Source organism: Entelurus aequoreus, linkage group LG03 (genome assembly GCF_033978785.1).
Source record: "Entelurus aequoreus isolate RoL-2023_Sb linkage group LG03, RoL_Eaeq_v1.1, whole genome shotgun sequence".
Taxonomy (NCBI): Eukaryota; Metazoa; Chordata; class Actinopteri; order Syngnathiformes; family Syngnathidae; genus Entelurus; species Entelurus aequoreus.
This window is the reverse complement of record NC_084733.1, coordinates 41220825-41242740: the sequence shown is the minus strand read 5'-3', so window position 1 is coordinate 41242740 and position 21916 is coordinate 41220825. Positions and strand designations below refer to the sequence as shown.

General features: G+C 38.6%; 1 protein-coding gene across 1 annotated transcript in view; it reads right to left on the bottom strand.

Moving 5' to 3' along the window:
* Positions 1-240: 240 nt before the first annotated feature.
* runx3 (RUNX family transcription factor 3) overlaps positions 241-21916 on the bottom strand; it is a 63235-nt gene continuing 41559 nt past the window's right edge. The window contains exons 5-6 of the mRNA XM_062041817.1: positions 18693-18770; positions 241-1649 (exon numbers count right to left, since the gene is read on the bottom strand). Of these exons, the coding sequence (XP_061897801.1) occupies positions 1174-1649; positions 18693-18770 (554 nt within the window). The 3' untranslated portion in view covers positions 241-1173. The remainder of the gene's footprint in view (positions 1650-18692; positions 18771-21916) is intronic.

Sequence of the window (21916 nt, the reverse complement as noted above, 5' to 3'; positions counted from 1 at the left end):
TTGAAGGGTCCCACGTGTGCACACACACACTCACACTCCCAAAGGTGTCTTATAAATATGTACAGAAATGCTTTGTCAAGCTTTTAAATGCCTGTCAGTATAAAACAGCAAAGAAGAGGGAAATTTAAGTTTGAACTTAGTGCAAATATTAGGTAAATTTTAAAGCTTCCGATACCCTCCCGAGAAAGGTGGACTTTCCCCAAATTGTGTCCACTGCAGAGGACGCTTTTTCAGAGGAGACACATGACACATGATCTCACTAACAAAGTCGGTCAGGCGGGGTTCATGCAGGATAAAGGTTTTTAGTGCATCAAAGCTACATTGGAAGACAAAATAATTACTTTAAAGCTTTGTTTGGTTTTTATAATTTAGTTGCAATATATTACAGGAGTTCCAAATGTATTCTAAGACATAACATTATGCTTATACCGTAAAAAGAAAACAAAATCTATATAAAAAAAAACAGGGAAGCTGGAGAGCAATACTTAAAAGGATTTTGGGGGAAAATGCACACATTTCCTCAAACTTTGGCTCAAATAAATATCAAAAAGTAAACCGTGTCGTCCAGTTTCAAAACACCAGAGTTGTATCTTTTGTGAAGAAGAAAAAATATACATTTTCAAAAAAGGGACTCCAATCAACAAATGGGAAGATTGTCAACTGTCTCAGCAGAGGAAGTATTGTCTGTAAGGCAACCTGCATGCAGCACTTGGAGAGTACATTTGAGTCCAGCAGCTCAGGATGCAACTGGAAAATGTTTTTTTTTTTTTCAATATCTGAAGTTTGCATAATTTCAAATGAAAGCTTCGGAGGACTGATGGTTTCAGCAGTGCAGCCAAAGCCTTGGAGGCACGTCTGAGTCACTGGTGGGGCAAACGTTGAGTCTGGTTGCGCTCCTCCGCCCTCATGAAGGGCTGACTCAGGCTGAAGTGAACTGTATGGCTTTCCTCAGCTCCTATGGCTTTTTTTATAGGCTTCAAGGGTACAAGTCTGAGCACAGTGCAGAGTTTACAAAATACATGGACGTTTTTATCAGCGTTAAAACGCACAAAGTCTTAATAGGCTACAGAAATAAAAGACAAACATGCATCATTTTTTTCTTTCTTTTCTTTCAGTGTTCTGTAGTTTGTTCATCGTTCTCTTCACTTTCCCACGCTTCCTTCACCGGGCCAGTCAGTAAGGCCTCCAGACGGACTCATCCAGGCGCCCCGAGGCGCTCATGGCCGTGGGGGAATTGCTGTGGCTGCCGTCGGCCTCCACGCCCTCGCTCTGGGCGTTCAGGCCCGGGTTCATCAGGCTGTTGGTGCCGCCAGTGCCCCCGGCACCCGAGCAGGAGAGGAGGCGGGTGGGCGAGCGCTCGCCCCCGGTGTTCCCCGGCGCCACCATGGAGAACTGGTAGGACCCGGATCCTGTGCCGTAATACAGGTAGGAGTTGGACTGGAAGTTCTGGGTCTGGTTGTTTGAGTAGGGCGGCGGCAGGTAGGTGTGGTATCTCGATGGAGCCGACATGCTGAGGCCGCTGATGCTGGTGCTGGAAGTGTTGGTGGAGTAAGGGAAGGCCCCGGGGTAATGGATGCGAGGGTCGGAGAAGCGCGGATCGGTCAGCGGAGACGGGAAGGTGGTCCTCTGCTGGAAGAGATCCGTCGTTCCTGTTGAAGGAAACAAAAAAAACATAAGGTGGACCATCAAACAGGATTCAAAAACAAAAAACATGACATATTTTTTAGGCGATAATCACAGTAAATTAATAATTCACCTTCGAAAAGAGCCCAATATTCTGACACTATTGCCAGGATGTCACATATTTTGAATGTGTTACTTGAATACATTACATTTATTTGCTCAAAACTAGGTAACAAGTGCTGGCCGGGTTTATTTTGAGGCGGAATTTTCCAGCGAGAACACCAGTCCGAGTCTCCTCACTCATCTTTGCATGCATTGACCTGATCACTGGCCGCGGTTAATCACTACATGAATACCGTATTTTACGGACTATAAGCCGCTACTTCTTTCTCACACTTTGAACCCTGTGGCTTATAAAACGGTGCGGCTATTTTATCTTTTTTTTTTATTCGCTAACAACCATAATGTTTTGTATTCAACAAATAGTTTTCAACACTGACAGAGACACTGAAAAGGTGTGTTATTGTTTGTGCTATGGCGCCATCTTTTGGATGAGTTTTCCCACGGCAGGTGCTGCGGGCTGAAAATGTATTTCCTGTTTTTAGCTTTGAACCGGAAGTATAAGTCCTGTTTTCATTCAATCTCGAAAGGATTCTTCATTCATCACTCCAAGCAACGTTGGTAAGTTTTACAATATAACTAAAACACTTCATACTTACAAAACTGTCCCATGTGATGGAGTGTTTTCATGCATATTTCTACGTGCTATCGTAATGTAATCAAGCTAGCGTCGTTAGCATTAGTGGATATGCTAACACAATCACAAGTGTTTGTGTTAGTATTAACTTACAATGGCATTCGTTTTGTATTATTTCAGTTTCGTAAATTCACCAAACCTTGAGTCTGTTTAGCTGATTGGAGAGCTAGCTTCCGCAGCCGGTGGTCCATGACGATGACTTCTGTTTTGTTTGATCAGCCGTTGTACTGCCGTTAAGGTATTTAAATAAGCATTTACAAAATATTTCGTCTCTGTATATATCTGCGGCTTATTTGTGTAAAAATATTTTTTCTCCTAAAATTTGGTGGGTGCTTAAATACCGGTGCACTCTATAGCCCGGAAAGTAAGGTAAATAATTGCAGGATTCATCTGTATTTTTATACCTGAATAATGGAATATTTTTGTGATTCATCACATGAGTTAATGCATTAAATTGGCCGGCCTTGATAAAAAAAAGTTGTTGTTTCAGGATAACCCAACCCAACTCATGAAGAAGAGTTTGTGAAGACCATCTCCCCACAGCCCAGCCCACCTACCTTTTAAAACATAACAATATAAAGGATCCTGTCTGTCTCAAAGCAATGAAAAGAAGCTCTGTCAGAGCAGGTGGGTGTTTTCTACAAACACAAACGACTTGTCGAACTGTTGCAAATCATCATAAATCATACTTAAGAGGGAAAACATGAAAACAGCAAATAAAAAGGGGGAAAAAAAGGAGTGGGAAGAAGAATGATATATTTATGGGAATATTTTCTAAATGAATTATGTCACGAAGCACATGGGCTTGCCTGACGTGTTGAGCGTGTTCGCCTTTCATGCTGCACAACACGGACATATTTGGAATGGAGGCAATATGGCCATGAGCCATAACCGTAAACGCCCTGAACCCGGTTGACAATCACAAGTTCCTCATACCTGGTGACACCTGCTGCTTGACAGACAACACACACACACACACACACACACACACACACACACACACACACACACACACACACACACACACACACACACACACACACACACACACACACACACACACACACACACACGCACACGCACACGCACGCACACACACACACGCACACACACAAACGTCGGTGCATTTCAATAGCCGCATGCGGCTTTTATGTGTCCAACATGACCACATGACTGGCAGTGTAAAATGAGAATTTAAATGGCAGAAAAAAGGGAGCTTGTATTAGTGCAGCAAGCAGTTGCACGCTCCAGCCCTGAGGGGGGAGAATGCCAAACTTGCGTGCCACAGTCTTGTTCAAATGTCTTTTCCCTATGTCTGGAAAACTGGGTCCATTTTCAACGTAAAAAAAAAAAAAAAAAAAATATTCCTTTGCACTTTCCATTGGTCTTGTTGTGCACTTTTTTCTTTTTTTTTCTACATTTCAGTAGAATTGTGTCTTCTTTTTGGGGGTGAAATAGTCTGGTGGTGGTGGTGGTGGCGGCGGGAAGATTGTTTCTTTTTCCAGAGTCTACCAGGCGCTGGAGTTCGTATCTGATTTCACGCGAGGAAAATTCGAGCCTTCAGCTGCTGTTGATTCGGGTAAAGTGGAGTCGGCCCACTAATTCCTACCGGACTCCCAAAAGAACTTTCTCTCTCTCTCTCTCTCTCTCTCTCTCTCTCTCTGTCTCTCTCTCTCTCTGTCTGCCTGTCTCTCTTCATCATCCTGCGCCTGTGCTATATTTAGGTCTCAGGCTGCAGCAACGCCAGGGGAGGATCCTGCGGCCTGTGGCCCACCTTGCATATGATCCTCACTTGATTGGAGTTGGTGGAAACGTGTTGGCTAAACTGCGGTGGGGATCGACTCCTGTGCTTTTTCAGGGGAAACTGGACTGGACACGTATCACAACATCTTAATGGGCTTGTGCAGTCTCAAGCTCTTGGCTCTGGTCCAGCAACAGTACAGTAGCTCCCTCTAGAGCAGAGGGGCCCAACATTTTTGGCCTCCAAGGGCCCATAGGGAAAATGTGCCAATGGGCCGCGGGCCAAAAACCCCCAGCATTTTTTTTATAGCTTGAAACACAAAAAGCCTAAATATAAATAATAAAGTTCCTTTAAAGTTCCAACCCCGGCCGAGTCATACCAAGTACTATAAAAATGGGACCCATTACCTCCCTGCTTGACACTCAGCATCAAGGGTTGGAATTGGGGGTTAAATCACCAAAAATTATTCCCGGGCGCGGCCGCCGCTGCTGCTCACTGCTCCCCTCACCTCCCAGGGGGTGATCAAGGGTGATGGGTCGAATGCAGAGAATAATTTTGCCACACCTAGTGTGTTTGTGACAATCATGGGTACTTTAACTTTTTTAACTTTAAATAGTGCAAAAAACAATGAGGGATGGCAAGTACACTGGTACCTCAACTTAAGAGTGATTTTAGATAAGAGCTGTCTCTCGGCTAATTGCTATGCTTTTAAGTGGCAAGCAACAATTTAAGCCACAAGCAACCCCTCCATTAGTTGGCGTAGCAAATGTCACAGCAGAACCCGTAAGATCCGACCAAATCATCCGGACTTACTCGCTAGTATCAGCTTATAGCCAGAGATTGACATATGTTTGTTTTTCCAAACATGGGAAGGAAGAAAGTGAGTGTGAAGGACATTGCTGAGAGGAAGTGGATGATATTCATCGAATTAAAGAAAGAAATCATCAAAAATGTGGCAGAGTGTGTCGTCGACTTGGCGAAGCAATACAACTAGCAGTATCATTGCTAGTCTGCATCATGAATGAATCAGAAAGCTCCCTCTTTAATGACTTTTAAATCACATCTTAAACATATTTTTACTCTTTGGCTTTTAAACCAGCATGAGAGTTGTGTGATTTTAGTCTATTTTACTTTCTCTGATGTATTTTACATATTTACTCTTTTATAGTTAAATGTTTTACTGACTCTTCTAGTATGTTCGTCTTAACTTCTGTGCAGCACTTTGTGAAACTTCTACTGTTTTTTGAAACGTGCTATATAAATAAAGTGGATTGGATTGAATTCTAATGTGAATGTTAAAATAATATCTCAACGTTTGACATTTATCCTTGAAAATATGGAGAAGCAATTAGAAGGAGATACCGTAGAAGTCCACTCTCCAAGGTAGTAAATGCTGTACATTATTACATTACTTCAAAAAACTTCATTCTATTGTGGTTTCATATAATATTTAATACCTAAAAGTTACTTTTTTCTTTTAAAAGGGTATTAAAGATTAAAGATTAAAGTACCAACGATTGTCACACACACACTAGATGTGGTGAAATTTGTCCTCTGCGTTTGTCCCATCTCCTTGGGGAGCAGTGGGCAGCAGCGGCGCCACGCCCGGGAATCATTTTGGTGATTTAACCCCCAACTCCAACCCTTTGTTGCTGAGTGCCAAGCAGGGAGGTTATGGGTCCCATTTTTATAGTCTTTGGTAGTTACATGTTAAAAGCGTGCTGTTTTGGGGGGCCAAGCACTTTGATTTCAATTGTGGTGTTTTAGACTGAAATATTTTTTAATAAGGACATTTATTACTAGGGATGTGCCAATTGATCGGCCACTGATGTTGCGTTCGGGTCGCATTGTTGCGATGGTCGTGTTCCCAGAATGCGAAAAAGACAGGAAGCGTCAGAAGCAGCGTGCAGGTAAGTCTTTTTTTTCTCAAGCGAGGCAAAATACGCAAAAAGACGTGTGAGGCTCAAAAGCGCACGGGAAGCTCACAGCAAACTTAGCGTAGCAAAACTTAAAGATGAACTAGGTCGCAACATAAGGCTAATGATTGAATTATTTCAAACATGCATACAATTACAACATGATACATCACAATTTCCAGTTTCTCCTTTTAACATGTTCAAAAAGGAGTAGGAAGAAGCCGAGATTATTTAATCCTACCCCTTTTTCTTTACATAGCAATTGCTAACACTTTTGTTCACTTCCTGTTCCCAATTTATTCACAATAAGTAATAACATTTAAAAATTAAATAAATAATGATTAGTGAAGGAAGTTGTATTTCATATAGTGAGACAAATAAGATCATCCATAAATTTAGATTTTTTTTTATCATGGTTATTTTTCTTTGTACTTTGTAAACACTTTAAGTTTGAAGTGTTTCTTGAATTGGATCATATTAGTACATTGTTTGATTTCTTTGCTTAATCTATTCTATAATTTAGTTCCATATACTATATATACTAAAGGTCTTAAGTGTTGTTCGTGCATACAAATATTTCAAATTGCATTTTTCTGAGATTATATTTCTCCTCTTTTGTTGAGAAAAACTGGTGTATGTTCTTGAGTAGCAGATTATAGTTTGCTTTGTGCATATTTTTAACTGTTTGCAAATTCACTATGTCGTGGAATTCTTGTCAAACCATCTTTTTAATTTTTTAATTTTTTCTGTTATTTGTATTAGCTTCTGTGTGTTCTCTCCTGAACAAAACAGTGTTGTATCGTCTGCAAATAATACTAACTTTAAGTCTTTTGTAACTTTACAAATGTCTTTTATATAAACATTGAACAATTTTGGTCCCAGTATTGATCCCTGGGGTACACCACAGTCTACATTTAGCTTTGTAGACGTTTGTTCGCCGAGCTCCACGTATTGTTTCCTGTTGGTTAATTAGCTTCTAATCCAGTTTAAGACCAACCCTCTGATGCCATACCGTTCTAATTTTTTGATTAAAATATTGTGATTAATTGTGTCAAATGCTTGAGTTAGATCCATAAACACTGCCGCTGCACATTGTTTACTGTTTCTGTTATATTGATTAAAGCCCTCAAAAATGAAATATTAGTTCTGTATCCGTATTGGTTCTCAGCGAGTATTCTATGCTAATTGCATATGTCTATACACAGTGTGGAGCCGCTCACCAAAGTTAATAATAATCACCTTCATTAAGGCATATAAACTGCACTTCTTAGTAGCTTAAGTATCATTAGCAAGCATCATTATAAAGTATTAGGACAAGGCTAAACATGTTACACACTGAGAGCTAGCAATAGCAGGCACGCTAATGGCTAAGCTAACCACTAAGCAACCAGAAACAACATAAGAAATAAGTGCTTGGTAAAATTTAATAGTTGGAACCAAGTTACAGCAGAAAGTAAGCAACAATTAACGGGAAATTAACAAGTATATTAATGAGACGACTGTTGTTGTGTCAGCATTGTCACAGTCAGTACACAACACGTAAGAGGAAAATCCATAAATCCATAAAGTGTTGGTCTCGACACCGGGGGTATATGATTGAGACTGAAGTGATTAAATCAACATTTTTCTTTTCTCATAATCATTTTTGTTTTTATTATTGTTTATAAATTCAGAAAATAAATCCCTGAACACAGAAGGACTTAAAGGGAAAAATTTATTTCAATGAGTAATAGATAGTATTTTTGCTTTTGTTTAGTTAGTGTACTTTTGATTATGTTTTGCTCAAACAATTGTATGTAATAAGAGAGAATAATTGGTAAATATTGTGCTGATATTGTTAAACTGTCAATAGCACTCACCGTAAAGAAACTGAAAAATGTACAGTTAATACGGTATCGGCCGATCTCACTCATGCGTGATTGGTATCGGAATCGTCGGCACACAGTAAATCCCTGATCAGAACATCCCTTTTTATTACGTATGTCTAGCTTGTGAGCTATTGTGTGCTTAGCTGCGGTGTAGCTGCCAGCTCCTAGTAGCCTATAGCTTACGATGTTTACCTTTGCTTTGCGCTTATTGGAGGACAATTGGATATTAGGTACTGCTTGTATTGGAGATTTTACATGCAAGTCGATACTATCCCATACTTGCTGACATGGGTCTGATATTGGATATCAATATCAGACTGGGACACCACTTGTGAGCTTGAAAGAAGTCAGTATGAATAGGTATTACATTTGGGAAGCCAACTCGAAACGACTCGACGGGCCAAATTTGGCCCCCGGCCCCCAAGCTGGGAACCCTTGCTCTACATCCACTGTTTCGTAACGGAGACGTAATTAATTTGCAGTCTGTTTTTTGTCTCTCATCTAACCATGGTGCATACTTTCCTGCCCCCACCCATCATAAGTACAGGCTCCGCTGTTGTGACTGTGGTAACTGTGGTGTATCGTTGGCAGAGAGAAAGCGAGACTAGTAGTAGCTGCTTGTAACCTCTGTATCCTGAAACCACACATGATCTCCATTAGGGCTCATCTGAAATGTGTTTGCAGGGACAGGAGAGAAGATGGACCCCAGAGGGCTCGCTTGGCACGGTCCAAAAGTCTGTGATGTTCACAGACCACAAAGCGGGTAGCAGGGAACCAGAACTTTTTATAAGAGAACACAGTGTTCCGTTGCTCTCTTCCCCTCTTAAAGCCCAGCGACACACACTTATTTAGTTCTGCGCAACCCGGGGTGGAGTCCTTTCGTCTACTTTGGAGGTTGTTTTTTTTTTGCAAAAGACCACTAGTCCACAGTGAAGCGTGCAACCCAGATAGGACAGGAGGTTTGACTCATTTGCTTATGGGGAAAACAGACTTGTGTTGTTGGTATAGAGGCGAGTTTGAGACGGCCGTGTCTTTGTGTGGGATTGTGCACTATTTAGTGTGTGTGTGTGTGTCTGTATGAAGCGGCTGGCAAAGAGGAGATGCAAATCCAGGCGCTCACCTGTGAAATGTTTACTCAGGCTTGATGCAAACTGTGACGGCCGGCACCTAGGCAATGGTGTCTCAGGCAAATGAGTCAAAGTAAAGAAAAAGGGAGAAGGCTGCTAACTCCAAGAAAACAATTTCTAAATTGTATTTGTACGGTATGCCGGGACTAATCAAGTAACGCGGTCCTGACCCAGCAGGCACAAGACATTGCTACGACGTTGAAACTTTGATTGTACCAACATGTCCTTTAAAACTGACTTCGAAACAACATGGCAAAATAGTTGTGTTTGTAAAGTGAGAGGACGTTGATGTGTAACATTAGATCCATTGGGGCAGCGTGGCTCAGTTGGTAGCAACTTAAGGGTTCCAGGTTCGATTCCCGCTTGTGCCATCCTAGTCCCTGCTGTTGTGACCTTGGGCAAGACACTCAACCCACCTGGTCCCAGTGCTACCAGCATGTACTTGTTTAAAATGTAGTTTAAAGATGTAGATAATGAGTTTCACTATGTAAAGTGATTTGAGTCACTAGAGCAGGGGTCCAAAAACTACGGCCCGTGGGCCGGCCCGCCAGCGTCCAAAATCAGGCCCGCGGAAAGTCCCAAGTATTAAAAAATAAAAAAATAAAAATACAACATTATTTTTTTCTGTCTTTTCTTATCCACATTGTACCGCTTGCTACTCACGGTGTCTCCTAGCCACTCAGGCAAATCATATTGTCTGAAATTCATGTTCTCATCGATAACGTGACATCATCGCGTGCGCGGAAAGTGCGCTATATATATCTAATATCTGATATATATATATATATATATATATATATATATATATATATATATATATATATATATATATATATATATATATTCAATCAATCAATCAATCAATGTTTATTTATATAGCCCTAAATCACAAGTGTCTCAAAGGGCTGTACAAGCCACAACGACATCCTCGGTACATATTAATATATATATTAGATATATATATATATATATACACATATATATCTAAAATATATATATATATATATATATATATATATATATATATATATATATATATATATATATATATATATATATATATATATATATATATATATATATATATATATATATATATATATATATATATATACATACTTAGAGGGGGGGGGGGGGGGGTTACCCACATATGCGATCCTCCCCAAGGTTTCTCATAGTCATTCACATCGACGTCCCTTGTGTGGGCTCTGTGCCGAGGATGTCGTTGTGGCTTGTGCAGCCCTTTGAGACTTTTGTGATTTAGGGCTACATAAATAAACATTGATTGATTGATTGATTGATATATATATGATATATATATATATATATATATATATATATATATATATATATATATATATATATATATATATATATATATATATATATGTATATATATATATATATATATATATATATATATATATGATTTTAATAAAAAAAAAAAAAAAAAAAAAATCTCCTGAGGATTGAGGAAATCCCTCATGAAACAGGCCTGTAGAGATGAAATAGTCTTGTGATTTTTTTTTTCCCCACACATACATATTACGCTCTACCACGGTATCGAGCACTATTTTTTGGATAATCTAATTAAGACATATATATATGTATATATATACATATATATATATACAGCCCGGCCCCCGGCCAAATTGTTTTAACCCAATGCGACCCCCGAGTCAAAAAGTTTGGGTACCCCTGCACTAGAGAAACAGCGCTACATGAATATAATTTACTTCAATTCACATACATGTTGTTGGGTGGGAAATGACCAAATTTCAATGGTCAACTCAACATCACAAACTGACTTTGAATAAACGTTGTCAAAAAGCATGTTGTTTCAATGTTGTTATGATCCGTTGCCCGGATCATGTTTTGTTCTGTTAGTTTGACTACCTTAGTTTTGTTTTCAGCACCCCTGGGTTTGTGTTTTGGTTTCCATGGGTGCTGATTAGTTTCACCTGCCTCTGATTAGTGTTCGGGACGCTCACCTGCTCCTGGGCACTAATCAGAGAGCTACATATTCCTGTCTTTCGCCACACACTGTCCGGCTGTCTTATTTGCTTCTATGCAACAAGTTATGTCGTCGACTTATTTAATTCCTTATGCTAAGCGCTGGCGCTAGCTTCCCGTGCGATCGGCACACTACTTTTATTTACTTTGTATCCTGTATGATTTATGCAAATAAATCATTGTCTCACCTGTACCTTGCCTCAGGAGTTCCTGCTGCATCTTGGGAGAACGACCCGCGCATAACCATGCGACCACGACGTTACAGTTCTTTTTGTGTTGGAGATAATTGGTTGGGAAATGACCAAAATTCAATGGTCAAATCAAAGTCAGAACCCAACATTGATTAAACGTCGTCAAAAAGCATTTTGTTCCAACGTTAAGTCTGAGTTGCTCAATGTCAGGACCTAATTCTCAACGTTGTTTCAATGTCTTGTGCCGGCTGGGAATGAATTAATAAAGGTGCTCTTCTGCCATTGCAAAATACCAGGACTTTTTCTTAAGCGTCTGATGGCGTGCTACGGCGCATGTCGCGACTCAACATCAACACACGCACAGAATCCTTTCAAGCAGAAACAGCGCGGAGATAAAAGAGGGAGAATCGACGTATTTGGCTTTAGAATGAACAATAAAGGTGGAGCTTTAAACATTAAAGCGTCGCACTGCAAACGGTGCTTTAAAACATAACTAACTATTATGTTAGATCCACTATGGACTGGACTTTCACAATATTATGTCAGAACCACTCGACGTCCATTGCATCCGGTCTCCCCTACATAGTCATTCAGATCGACGTCCCACTGGGTTGTGAGTTTTTCCTTGCCCTTATGTGGGCTCTGTACCTCGGATGTTGTTGTGGCTTGTGCAGCCCTTTGAGACACTTGTGATTTAGGGCTATATAAATAAACATTGATTGATTGATTGATTGATAACTAGTAAGCCAGCTACTAGCGGCTAACGTCTTTCCACACAGTGTTTTAGATACTTCTAAATCACTAATCTTTGCCTCCATGGCGACAAATAAACTATGTTTCTTACAAGTATCATCCCTGCAGGACAAGGAATAACTAAACATGCTTCACTACACACCGTAGGATGATACAATAGCTAACAGCAAGCTAGCGCTACTGAATGTAAACAAATGGGTGGATCTATACAAATATCGATTTTAACGATACCAGGTACAAGAGTCGTATCTAGTCGATACTATAATGATTTCATTGATATTTTTCATCGCTACAAAATCTTTATTTTTTTTAATGATTTATAAACATATGAAATACATCCTTGGACACAGGAAAACTTTAATAATGACCAATGAATGACCCTATAACTACTTGGTATTGGATCCATACCTAAATTTGTATTATCACCCAAAACAGAAGAATAAGTGTATATTACATTTTAACAGAAGTGTATATAGAACACACTGAAACATAAAGTAACCAGATATTACCAGTAAATGAAGAATTAAAGTATTAATCCATCCATTTTCTACCACTTGTCCCTCATAATTTTGACAAAATAATAGAATGGGAAATTACACAATATGTTACTGCATACTTAAGCAGCCAAATGAGAAGCCTTTGTAACATGTTTGCTTACTTACTACTAACAGAGAAGTTGTCTACTATGTTCACTAAGCTATTTAATGCCAAAATTGTGATCGCCTTTGAAAAGTATCAAAAAGTATCGATACATTGGTATCGGGACAACCCAATCTCTAGCATGTATGCTGACATGCTATTTTGTTTTTTATCAATGCAGGCTGAACCACTTGTGTGAGTTCAACAGGTGCTGACTGGTTCAGAGAGTTTGAAACCTGTAAGTTATGAATACGGGTAATTAATGCTGATAATAGGGCGTGGATGCCCCAGACGTCATAAACGTCTGCTAAGAATAGGAGAGCTGAGTGAACACAAATGATCTCCAGTTGTTTATTCAGGCGCAGATGCTTCAAGGCCAATGCATCATGTGGAATGCAAATAGTAGTCCGCTTTATTCTATGGCAAAATGGTCTTTATCGGGTTAGTGTCAATATGTTGCATGAGTTCTTCTTGTGACATGCACTAGAAGCAAGGCAGAAAATACAGTGTGGTGAGTTTGGTGTGGAAGAACTTGACTGTGATTTGTGTCGTTTATTCAGTGCATGTTGTGGTGGTCCGTGGCAAGTCGGGAACAAAATAAGAGAATCAGACAAAGAAGTAGGAGGGGAAATATGATGAAGCCAAGCAGGGTGGTGGCGTCTTAGGAATGTTCTGGGCTGTTCAAGGGCCCTACGGGTAAAATGAAGCAGACTCTAAAATTGTCAGAATGACACACCCTCCTTGTGCTGTGCTGCCCGCCTTTCCCAGACTCCGTACTTCGCGATTGCTTTTTGGTGTTTGAAATGTCAGACAGTATACAAATAGACGTTTAAAATCTTTGCTTTGTTAGGAGATGCTGCTGGGTGGTGTGAGCAAGGCTCCTTCCAGACACCAAGCACTAGCAAATCTTTGCATTGACCTGGAGAAATACGGGGTTTTCATCACACCCAACCCAACTGATGCTGTCAACATTTCTACATGTTATACCGTGAGTATCAGTATGATGCTTTATATTTTAGTACTGTTATTCAATGGTACTATAGAGTACTATAAAATCAAACTGGGCCATAGTTCAAAACCTGTGTACGTGATGAAGAACCTGAACTACAAAGTGGTAAAAAACATGTCATTTGCTATAGATAATATCTTAGAATGTATAACCATTGAAATATGTCAGGAAAAAAGCAAAAACATTTTCATCAGTTGTATATATAGATCACCTAAGTCAAGTATAGAAACATTTGAAGAATGGATCAAGACTACTTACATGGATAATGGTCAAAGAATAATGTTCTTATGTGGTGACTTTAATATTGACTTATTGAACCCTAACAAGCAAAATTCTATTGATGACTTCATTGATACAATGTACAGCATCAGTTTATATCCAAAAATCACAAAGCCAAGTAGAATCACAGCACACTGTGCCACGCTTATTGATAATATTTTTACCAATGAGTTTGACAATAACACTACAAGTGGTCTACTTATAACCGACGTTAGTGATCATCTGCCAGTTTTTACAATATATGATGGACACTACAAGAAGAAAATGGAAGACAAAAGGACATTTCGAAGACTGTGCACAGAGAAGAGGATGACTGCTTTCAAAATTGAGCTACAAAAGCAAGATTGGGACAATGTGTGCAATGAAAAAGAGGTTGATGAAGCATATGAACATTTCTTAAACAAGTTCATAATACTTTATGACAAACATTGTCCATGGATACAACTTAGTAATAAACAGAGAAAGAATAATCAACCATGGATGACAAAAGGATTAAAAAATGCTTGTAAGAAGAAGAATACACTATATAGAGAATTTATGTTATGTCAGACCCACTCGACATCCATTGCTTTCGGTCTCCCCTAGAGGGGGGGGGGGGGGGTTACCCACATATGCGGTCCTCTCCAAGGTTTCTCATAGTCATTCACCGACGTCCCACTGGGGTGAGTTTTTCCTTGCCCGTATGTGGGCTCTGTACCGAGGATGTCGTTGTGGCTTGTACAGCCCTTTGAGACACTTGTGATTTAGGGCTATATAAATAAACATTGATTGATTGATTGATTGATTGATTATAGCACAAAGAACTATAGAGGCAGAAATTAAGTACAAAAAGTATAAAAACAAGTTAACAGAAATACTACGATCATGTAGAAAAGAATATTACAGTGATTTATTGGACAGGAACAAAAATAATATGAGAGCAACATGGGGCATCCTCAATAGCATTATTAAAAATGGCACAAAGAGGGACTACCCTCAATACTTTTTAGACGGAAATAAAAACAATGACAACATAAAGGAAGTAGTTGAAAGCTTCAATAATTATTTTGTAAATATTGGACCAAAATTGGAAGAAAGGATTCCAGACCCAGTTCCAATTGAGGACTATAATGATACCATAGAGCGAAATCCCAACTCCATGTTCCTCAGTAATGTGACACAGGAGGAAATAGTTACAATCGTGAAAAAATGTAAATCTAAGACTTCAACTGATTGTAATGGAATTGATATGGAAACGATAAAAAAGGTTATAGAAGAGATCTCAGGACCATTAATGTATATTAGTAACCTATCATTTCAAACAGGTACATTCCCAAACAAAATGAAAATAGCTAAAGTTGCACCAATTTATAAGACTGGAGATAAACATCAATTTACAAATTATAGACCTGTTTCTTTACTTCCACAATTTTCTAAAATCATTGAAAAACTGTTTAATAACAGATTAGAGAGTTTCATAAATAAAAATAGAATACTCGAAGAGAACCAATATGGATACAGAGCTAATGTCTCAACTTCAATGGCTTTAATTGAAATTACAGAAGAAATTACCAATGCAATAGACAGTAAAAAATGTGCAGCAGCAGTTTTTATGGATCTAACTAAAGCGTTTGACACAATTAATCACAATATTTTAATCAAAAAACTAGAACGATATGGCATCAGAGGGTTAGTCTTAAACTGGATAAGAAGTTATCTAACGAACAGGAAACAATACGTGAAGCTAGGCGAACACATGTCTACAACGCTAAATATATCCTGTGGTGTACCTCAGGGATCAATATTAGGACCTAAATTATTCAATCTCTATATAAATGACATTTGTAAAGTTACAAAAGATTTAAAGTTAGTATTATTTGCGGATGATACAACAGCGTTTTGTTCAGGAGAGAACACACAGGAGATAATACAAATAATAACAGAAGAAATTAACAAATTAAAAAGATGGTTTGACAAAAACAGACTATCGTTGAATCTTAGTAAAACTAAAATAATGCTATTTGGTAATAGTAGAAGAGAAAGTCAAACACAAATACAAATAGACGGAATAGAAATTGAAAGAGTAAATGAAACCAAATTTCTAGGTATAATGATTGATGATAAATTGAACTGGAAATCTCACGTAAAAAATATACAACATAATGTAGCAAGAAACACGTCAATAATGAATAAAGCAAAACATGTTCTAGACAAAAAAATCACTTCATATTCTCTACTGCTCACTAGTGTTACCATATCTGAGCTACTGTGTAGAAATATGGGGAAATAATTACAAAAGTACACTTCATTCATTAACGGTGTTACAAAAAAGATCAGTTAGAATAATACATAATGTTGGATGTAGAGAACATACAAATCCTTTATTTATTGAATCAAAGATACTGAAATTCCACGACATAGTGAATTTGCAAACAACTAAAATTATGCACAAAGCAAACTATAACCTGCTACCCAAGAATATACAACAATTCTTCTCAACAAAAGAGGAGAAATATAATCTTACAGAAAAATGTAATTTAAAACATTTGTACGCACGTACAACACTTAAGACCTTCAGTATATCAATATGTGGAATTAAATTATGGAATGGATTAAGCAAAGCAATCAAACAATGTACTAATATGATCCACTTCAAGAAACTCTTCAAACTTAAAGTGTTTACAAAGTACAAAGAAGAAGAACCATGACAAACATTTTCAATTTATTTCATCCATTCATTCATTCATTCTTAAAGTAATCTTACTTATCTCATCATATGAAATATGACTTTCTTCACCAATTATTATTATTAAATTCTTACTATTATTTATTTATTTATTTTTATTGTGATTACCTATGGAGTTTATTGTGAATAAATTGAGAACAGGAAGTGAATAAAAAAGTTTCAGCAACTGTTATGTAAAGAAAAGGGGTAGGATTAAATAAGCTCTGCTTCTTTCTACTCCTTTTCGAACATGTTGAAAAGAGAAACTGGAAATTAAGATGTATCATGTTGTATGCTTGCATGTTCGAAATAAACTCAAACTCTAACTCTCTCTAACTCTCTATGTCACGTTCGGTTGCAGACTGGCCCAAGCACTTTGGCGGGAAACAAGCAGTCAAAGCAGACTACGCCTATAGGTATTGTTCCAATTTTTTATGCCAACAGAAGGCACTCAAAAGTACAGTTAAGCGCAACTTTTCAAAATGCGCAAGCTCTATGGATATGCCATAGGTATGCTACATGCATTAGCGATTTTACATGGCAATTTCAAAACTACTACTACAGTAAGACGCACGCAAACATTAAACAGCAAGTGTGTAATAAAGCAACACTTCATAAGGCTCAACAAAATAAAAAAACTGGCACATTCAACTTGATGGCAAAGACTACTTCCTGACTAAGGCAACACACCTAAGTCTAAACAGTACTGCCATATAATGTCTTGGAATTGCAACAGCGTGCAACATCCATCCATTTTCTACTGTTTGTCCCTTTTGGTGTTGCGGGGTGGGGCTGGAGCCTATCCCAGTCGGGCGGAAGGTGGGGTACACCCTGGACAAGTCGTCACCTCATCACAGGGCCAACACAGATAGACAGACAACAGTCACACTCACATTTACAAACTAGGGCCAATTTAGTGTTGCCAATCAACCTATCCCCAGGTGTATGTCTTTGGACCTGGGGACTACCCGAAGGCAACCCAGGCAGGGAGAACATAGAAAATATTATCGAACTCAGGACCTTATTATTGTGAGGCACTAGCAACATCTACTATATAATACAGTACAGTGCTGGCAAATGAGACACATTAGTGTAAGAAAACAAGATAGCAACTGGACAGCACAGCTCAGTGTAAAATACAGAAATTATATATATATATATATATATATATATATATATATATATATATATATATATATATATATATATATATATATATATATATATATATATATATTTTTTAAACATCCCTCCATTTTCTACCGCTTGTCTCTGTCAGGGGGTTGCGGGGGGCTGGAGCCTATCCCAGCTGCATTCAAGCGGAAGGCAGGGTACACCCTAGACAAGTCGCCACAATTAACATTCATCAACACATTTGAAGACTAACAAAAGTACAGAAAATTGGTACTGTTGAGTACCAATTTAGATTCCCAGGACCACAAATTGCAATTTAAATGTGAAAGTTACACGTCCTCGTAACATCATTTCTTCCTCTATGTGACATGCTAAAAACAAAGTTATAAATCTTACAAAAATGTTGTGCTCTATTTTAGATAAGGATAATAAGTCTCCCATTTTTCCAAGTTATTTACACACAATGTTATTACTTTTATTGTAAGTGGGCCGAATCCCTTACAGTATATTAATTCTATGATAATCACTGCTGTAATTGGATTATTTTATTAAGCCATGTAACTTGTTATGATTTCAAGTTTTAGAAAAGGATACTTATGTTTCTCACATGTCCACCAAGGAATGCTCAGGGAGTTTGTGTTTGCTCAGACGCATGAACAATTGACACCTGCAAGGTGGTTGGCGTGTGCAACCAGCCGTGTTTTTATTTTGAAGGTGTGTCTTTTTACAGGCTGCAGGATGTGTGTTACACCAGAGATGATTTTTGTTGGAAAAATATCGCGCATAACACAAGAGTTGACAGGTATCTTTACTCGTTAATTGTACGTTACCCTTATAATTAACCATTGAACAACATGTACACATGTGTACTCTATAAAATACAGTATAATATCCACAAGATTCTACTTAATTTGGAGGGAAATGAAAAGAAGTCTTACCTGGCCATGGTCTCAGGTCCTCCTCCACCTTGCACGTCTTCAAAGTTGTGGTGTCCATCTGATCCTGCCACAGTGCTGCTAAAACACAAGAATCCCAAAACATAAATCATTGGAAGAATCATATTTTTACATGCATACTTTTAGTATTTTGTAGCATGCATAGTGATGTGTGGGTGGCGTATGTGTGCACGGGGTGAGGAAGTCACCACCTGAGCAATATAAATAAAACTCATTCCAAAAGAGAAAAAACTTCATGACAGACACGTCAAACGGTCCTGGCATGTGGTGGTTTTGGAGATGTGTCTTCCTGTCACAAGCTGGCCTCTGCTGACTGAGCAGTGGGCAGTGACGGCTGGGTTTCTCACCCGAGTGAGAGCAGCCTTGGGGAAAACATGCCCCCGTGGAGATATTTTTGGGTCTTACTTATAGGCGAGACAATGGAGAGGCAGTGCAGACATGTGAAAGGCAACAGCAACCCGGCCAGTAAAAGCTGTCAAGAAAGCGAGGGAAGGTGGACGACCTGCTGGCCCAACGCGTGGGACCCTGCTTCGCACTCAACGGTCACACCGCAAAAAAGCTGACACAAGCAGGCTGTGTTTGCTTTAGGTCTGAGACGGTGCAAGTCAACTTGTACTGAGCGCACCTGGGGCCTCGTTTATAAAAGTGCGCGTGGAACCGAACATTGCGTAAGCCCAGACCTAAGAATGTACGTACGCACAAAAAAAAACAAAGCGCGCTGCACACACTTGTTTGCACTCTTCTCATTATGAATCACACCTGCAGTGAATTGTGCGCAGAAGAGTACCTCCCACAATCATGCATAAATGTCTGTGCTAATTAGGTCATGAATATGGTAATGAGTTGAGGGATCACATGTTGAACTGACCCCAAACAATATACTTTTATATTGGTGTTTATTACATTGTGCAACATAAGAAGACTATTTTTGGAGAGCTAAATAAATACAGATTTCATAACAATAACAATTTGAATGGCACTGTTTGACCAATCATACTGTTGAAGTTGCTGGGACAAAGAAAAACATGTTAACAATTTTAGCCTTCAGTTTGCCAAGTCTTTGTCCAAATAATTATAGTATTTGTTATTTATATCCATCCATCCATCCATCCATTTCCTACCGCTTATTTCCTTCGGGGTCGCGGGGGGCGCTGGAGCCTATCTCAGCTACAATTGGGCGGAAGGCGGGGTACACCCTGGACAAGTCGCCACCTCATCACAGGGCCAACACAGATAGACAGACAACATTCACACACACACACTAGGGCCAATTTAGTGTTGCCAATCAACCTATCCCCAGGTGCATGTCTTTGGAGGTGGGAGGAAGCCGGAGTACCCAGAGGGAACCCATGCAGTCACGGGGAGGACATGCAAACTCCACACAGAAAGATCCCGAGCCCGGGATTGAACCCAAGACTACTCAGACCTTCGTATTGTGAGGCAGACACACTAACCCCTCTGACACCGTGATGCCCTTTGTTATTTATATGTCTTATTTATATGTGTTGTATGTGTTATTTTGTCAGACATTTTAGTGCATGACACAATTGGTCATCATGAGCAATTTTTAGAGCTCTTGTGGGCAATTGGCACCAATACAAGATGACTTCAATATATCATTTGCACAATAAATGTGTTTTTTATACAGTTGTTTACCTCATAAAAATATTTCAGTAGTAATAATAATAATATTTTTGATATATGCTGCGTGAGAACATTTGCACTCCAACTGTGTTATAAACTCCATCCATTTTCTACCGCTATCCCAGCTCTCAAAGTCTAAATGTATTGAATAAAAAATGCAATAAATTCCTAAATTCATGACATTATTTTATCTAGCGAAATGTTGTGCTGCAAGCCAAATTTTCTTGGTCTTTAGTCTTAAATATATATATATTTCCACTGTTTGGCCACACACAAACCTATTTATACACCATTGTTATCACTCAATTAAAAATGAATAAAATAAACAATAAATACTTCAATGACCCACCACATTATGACTGCATGTACAATATTACCACAGCACATTAATGCGGCTGTGTTTTGATATCTAAGCTCCAATAACTAAACATACATTGCATCCAGAATTAGAGGAATGCATGTACATGGTCAAATGTATGTTTTGTTAGGTATTCTATAGTGCATGTCTGTTTTTTCTTGGGCAGTCAAATTTAAACTAGGTAACTCATGTGATTAGTAATCGCATTAATCATGTGTACACGCAGATTAATCACACAATTTATTTTGACCATACATGCTCCGTTACCTTAACCGCGGATGGTTACCTGAAAGTGATCAATCAGATCAATGAATACGTCAGTGCAAAGATGAGTGAGGAGACTGAGACTGTTGTGCTCGCTGGAAAATCTCCCTTCAAAATACAGCCTGACTGGACCTGACTAGATTTACATTTTGAAAAAATAATTGTAGTGCATTCAAGTAAAAGTAAAAAAAAATGTGCCTGTATGAAATTCTCACAATACAATTATGGAATGGATTAAGCAAAGAAATCCAACTGTGTACTAAAATGATCCACTTTAAGAAACAGTTCAAACTCAATGTGTTTACAAATTACAAGGAAGAAGAATCCTAATAAACATATTCAACCTTATTAAAAAAGGACAACATCTTATTAATCTCAAAAAGGATGAACAAAGGCATCAATGACTCTTCTGTTTTGTTTGATTAGCCGTTTTACTGCCGTGTTACAGGCACCATTTGGAAAAAATTAAGGATTGATTAGCCGTTTTACTGCCGGGTTACAGGCACCATTTGGAAAAAATTAAGGAACGTAAAAAAACATTTACAAAATCTTTTTAAGTAAATATCTAATTTCACAAGCTATCGTTATATATCTGCGACTAATATATGAAAAAAAAAAAAAAAACTTCTAAGATGTAGTGAGTGCGGTTCATATACTGGTGCGGTTTATAATCCGTAAAATACGGTACATTGTTTTGGGGGCCACATTTCCACAGAGTTTAGGATAGAGGGTGGGGGGCGGACTTCTCCCTTCACTGTCATTCTTATTTTGTATATTCCTGAGAACCAGAAGACATTGGATTTTAGTGTATTTGTTTTGTCAGAGTTACAGGAGCGCTCTGTTGTTTTTAAGGACCTTCTGCATAAAAGCTAATCAAAGATCATGTCTACGACAGCACTCTAGGGTTTTAAGAATCCACTGCAAAAATGTGAGTCCCTCA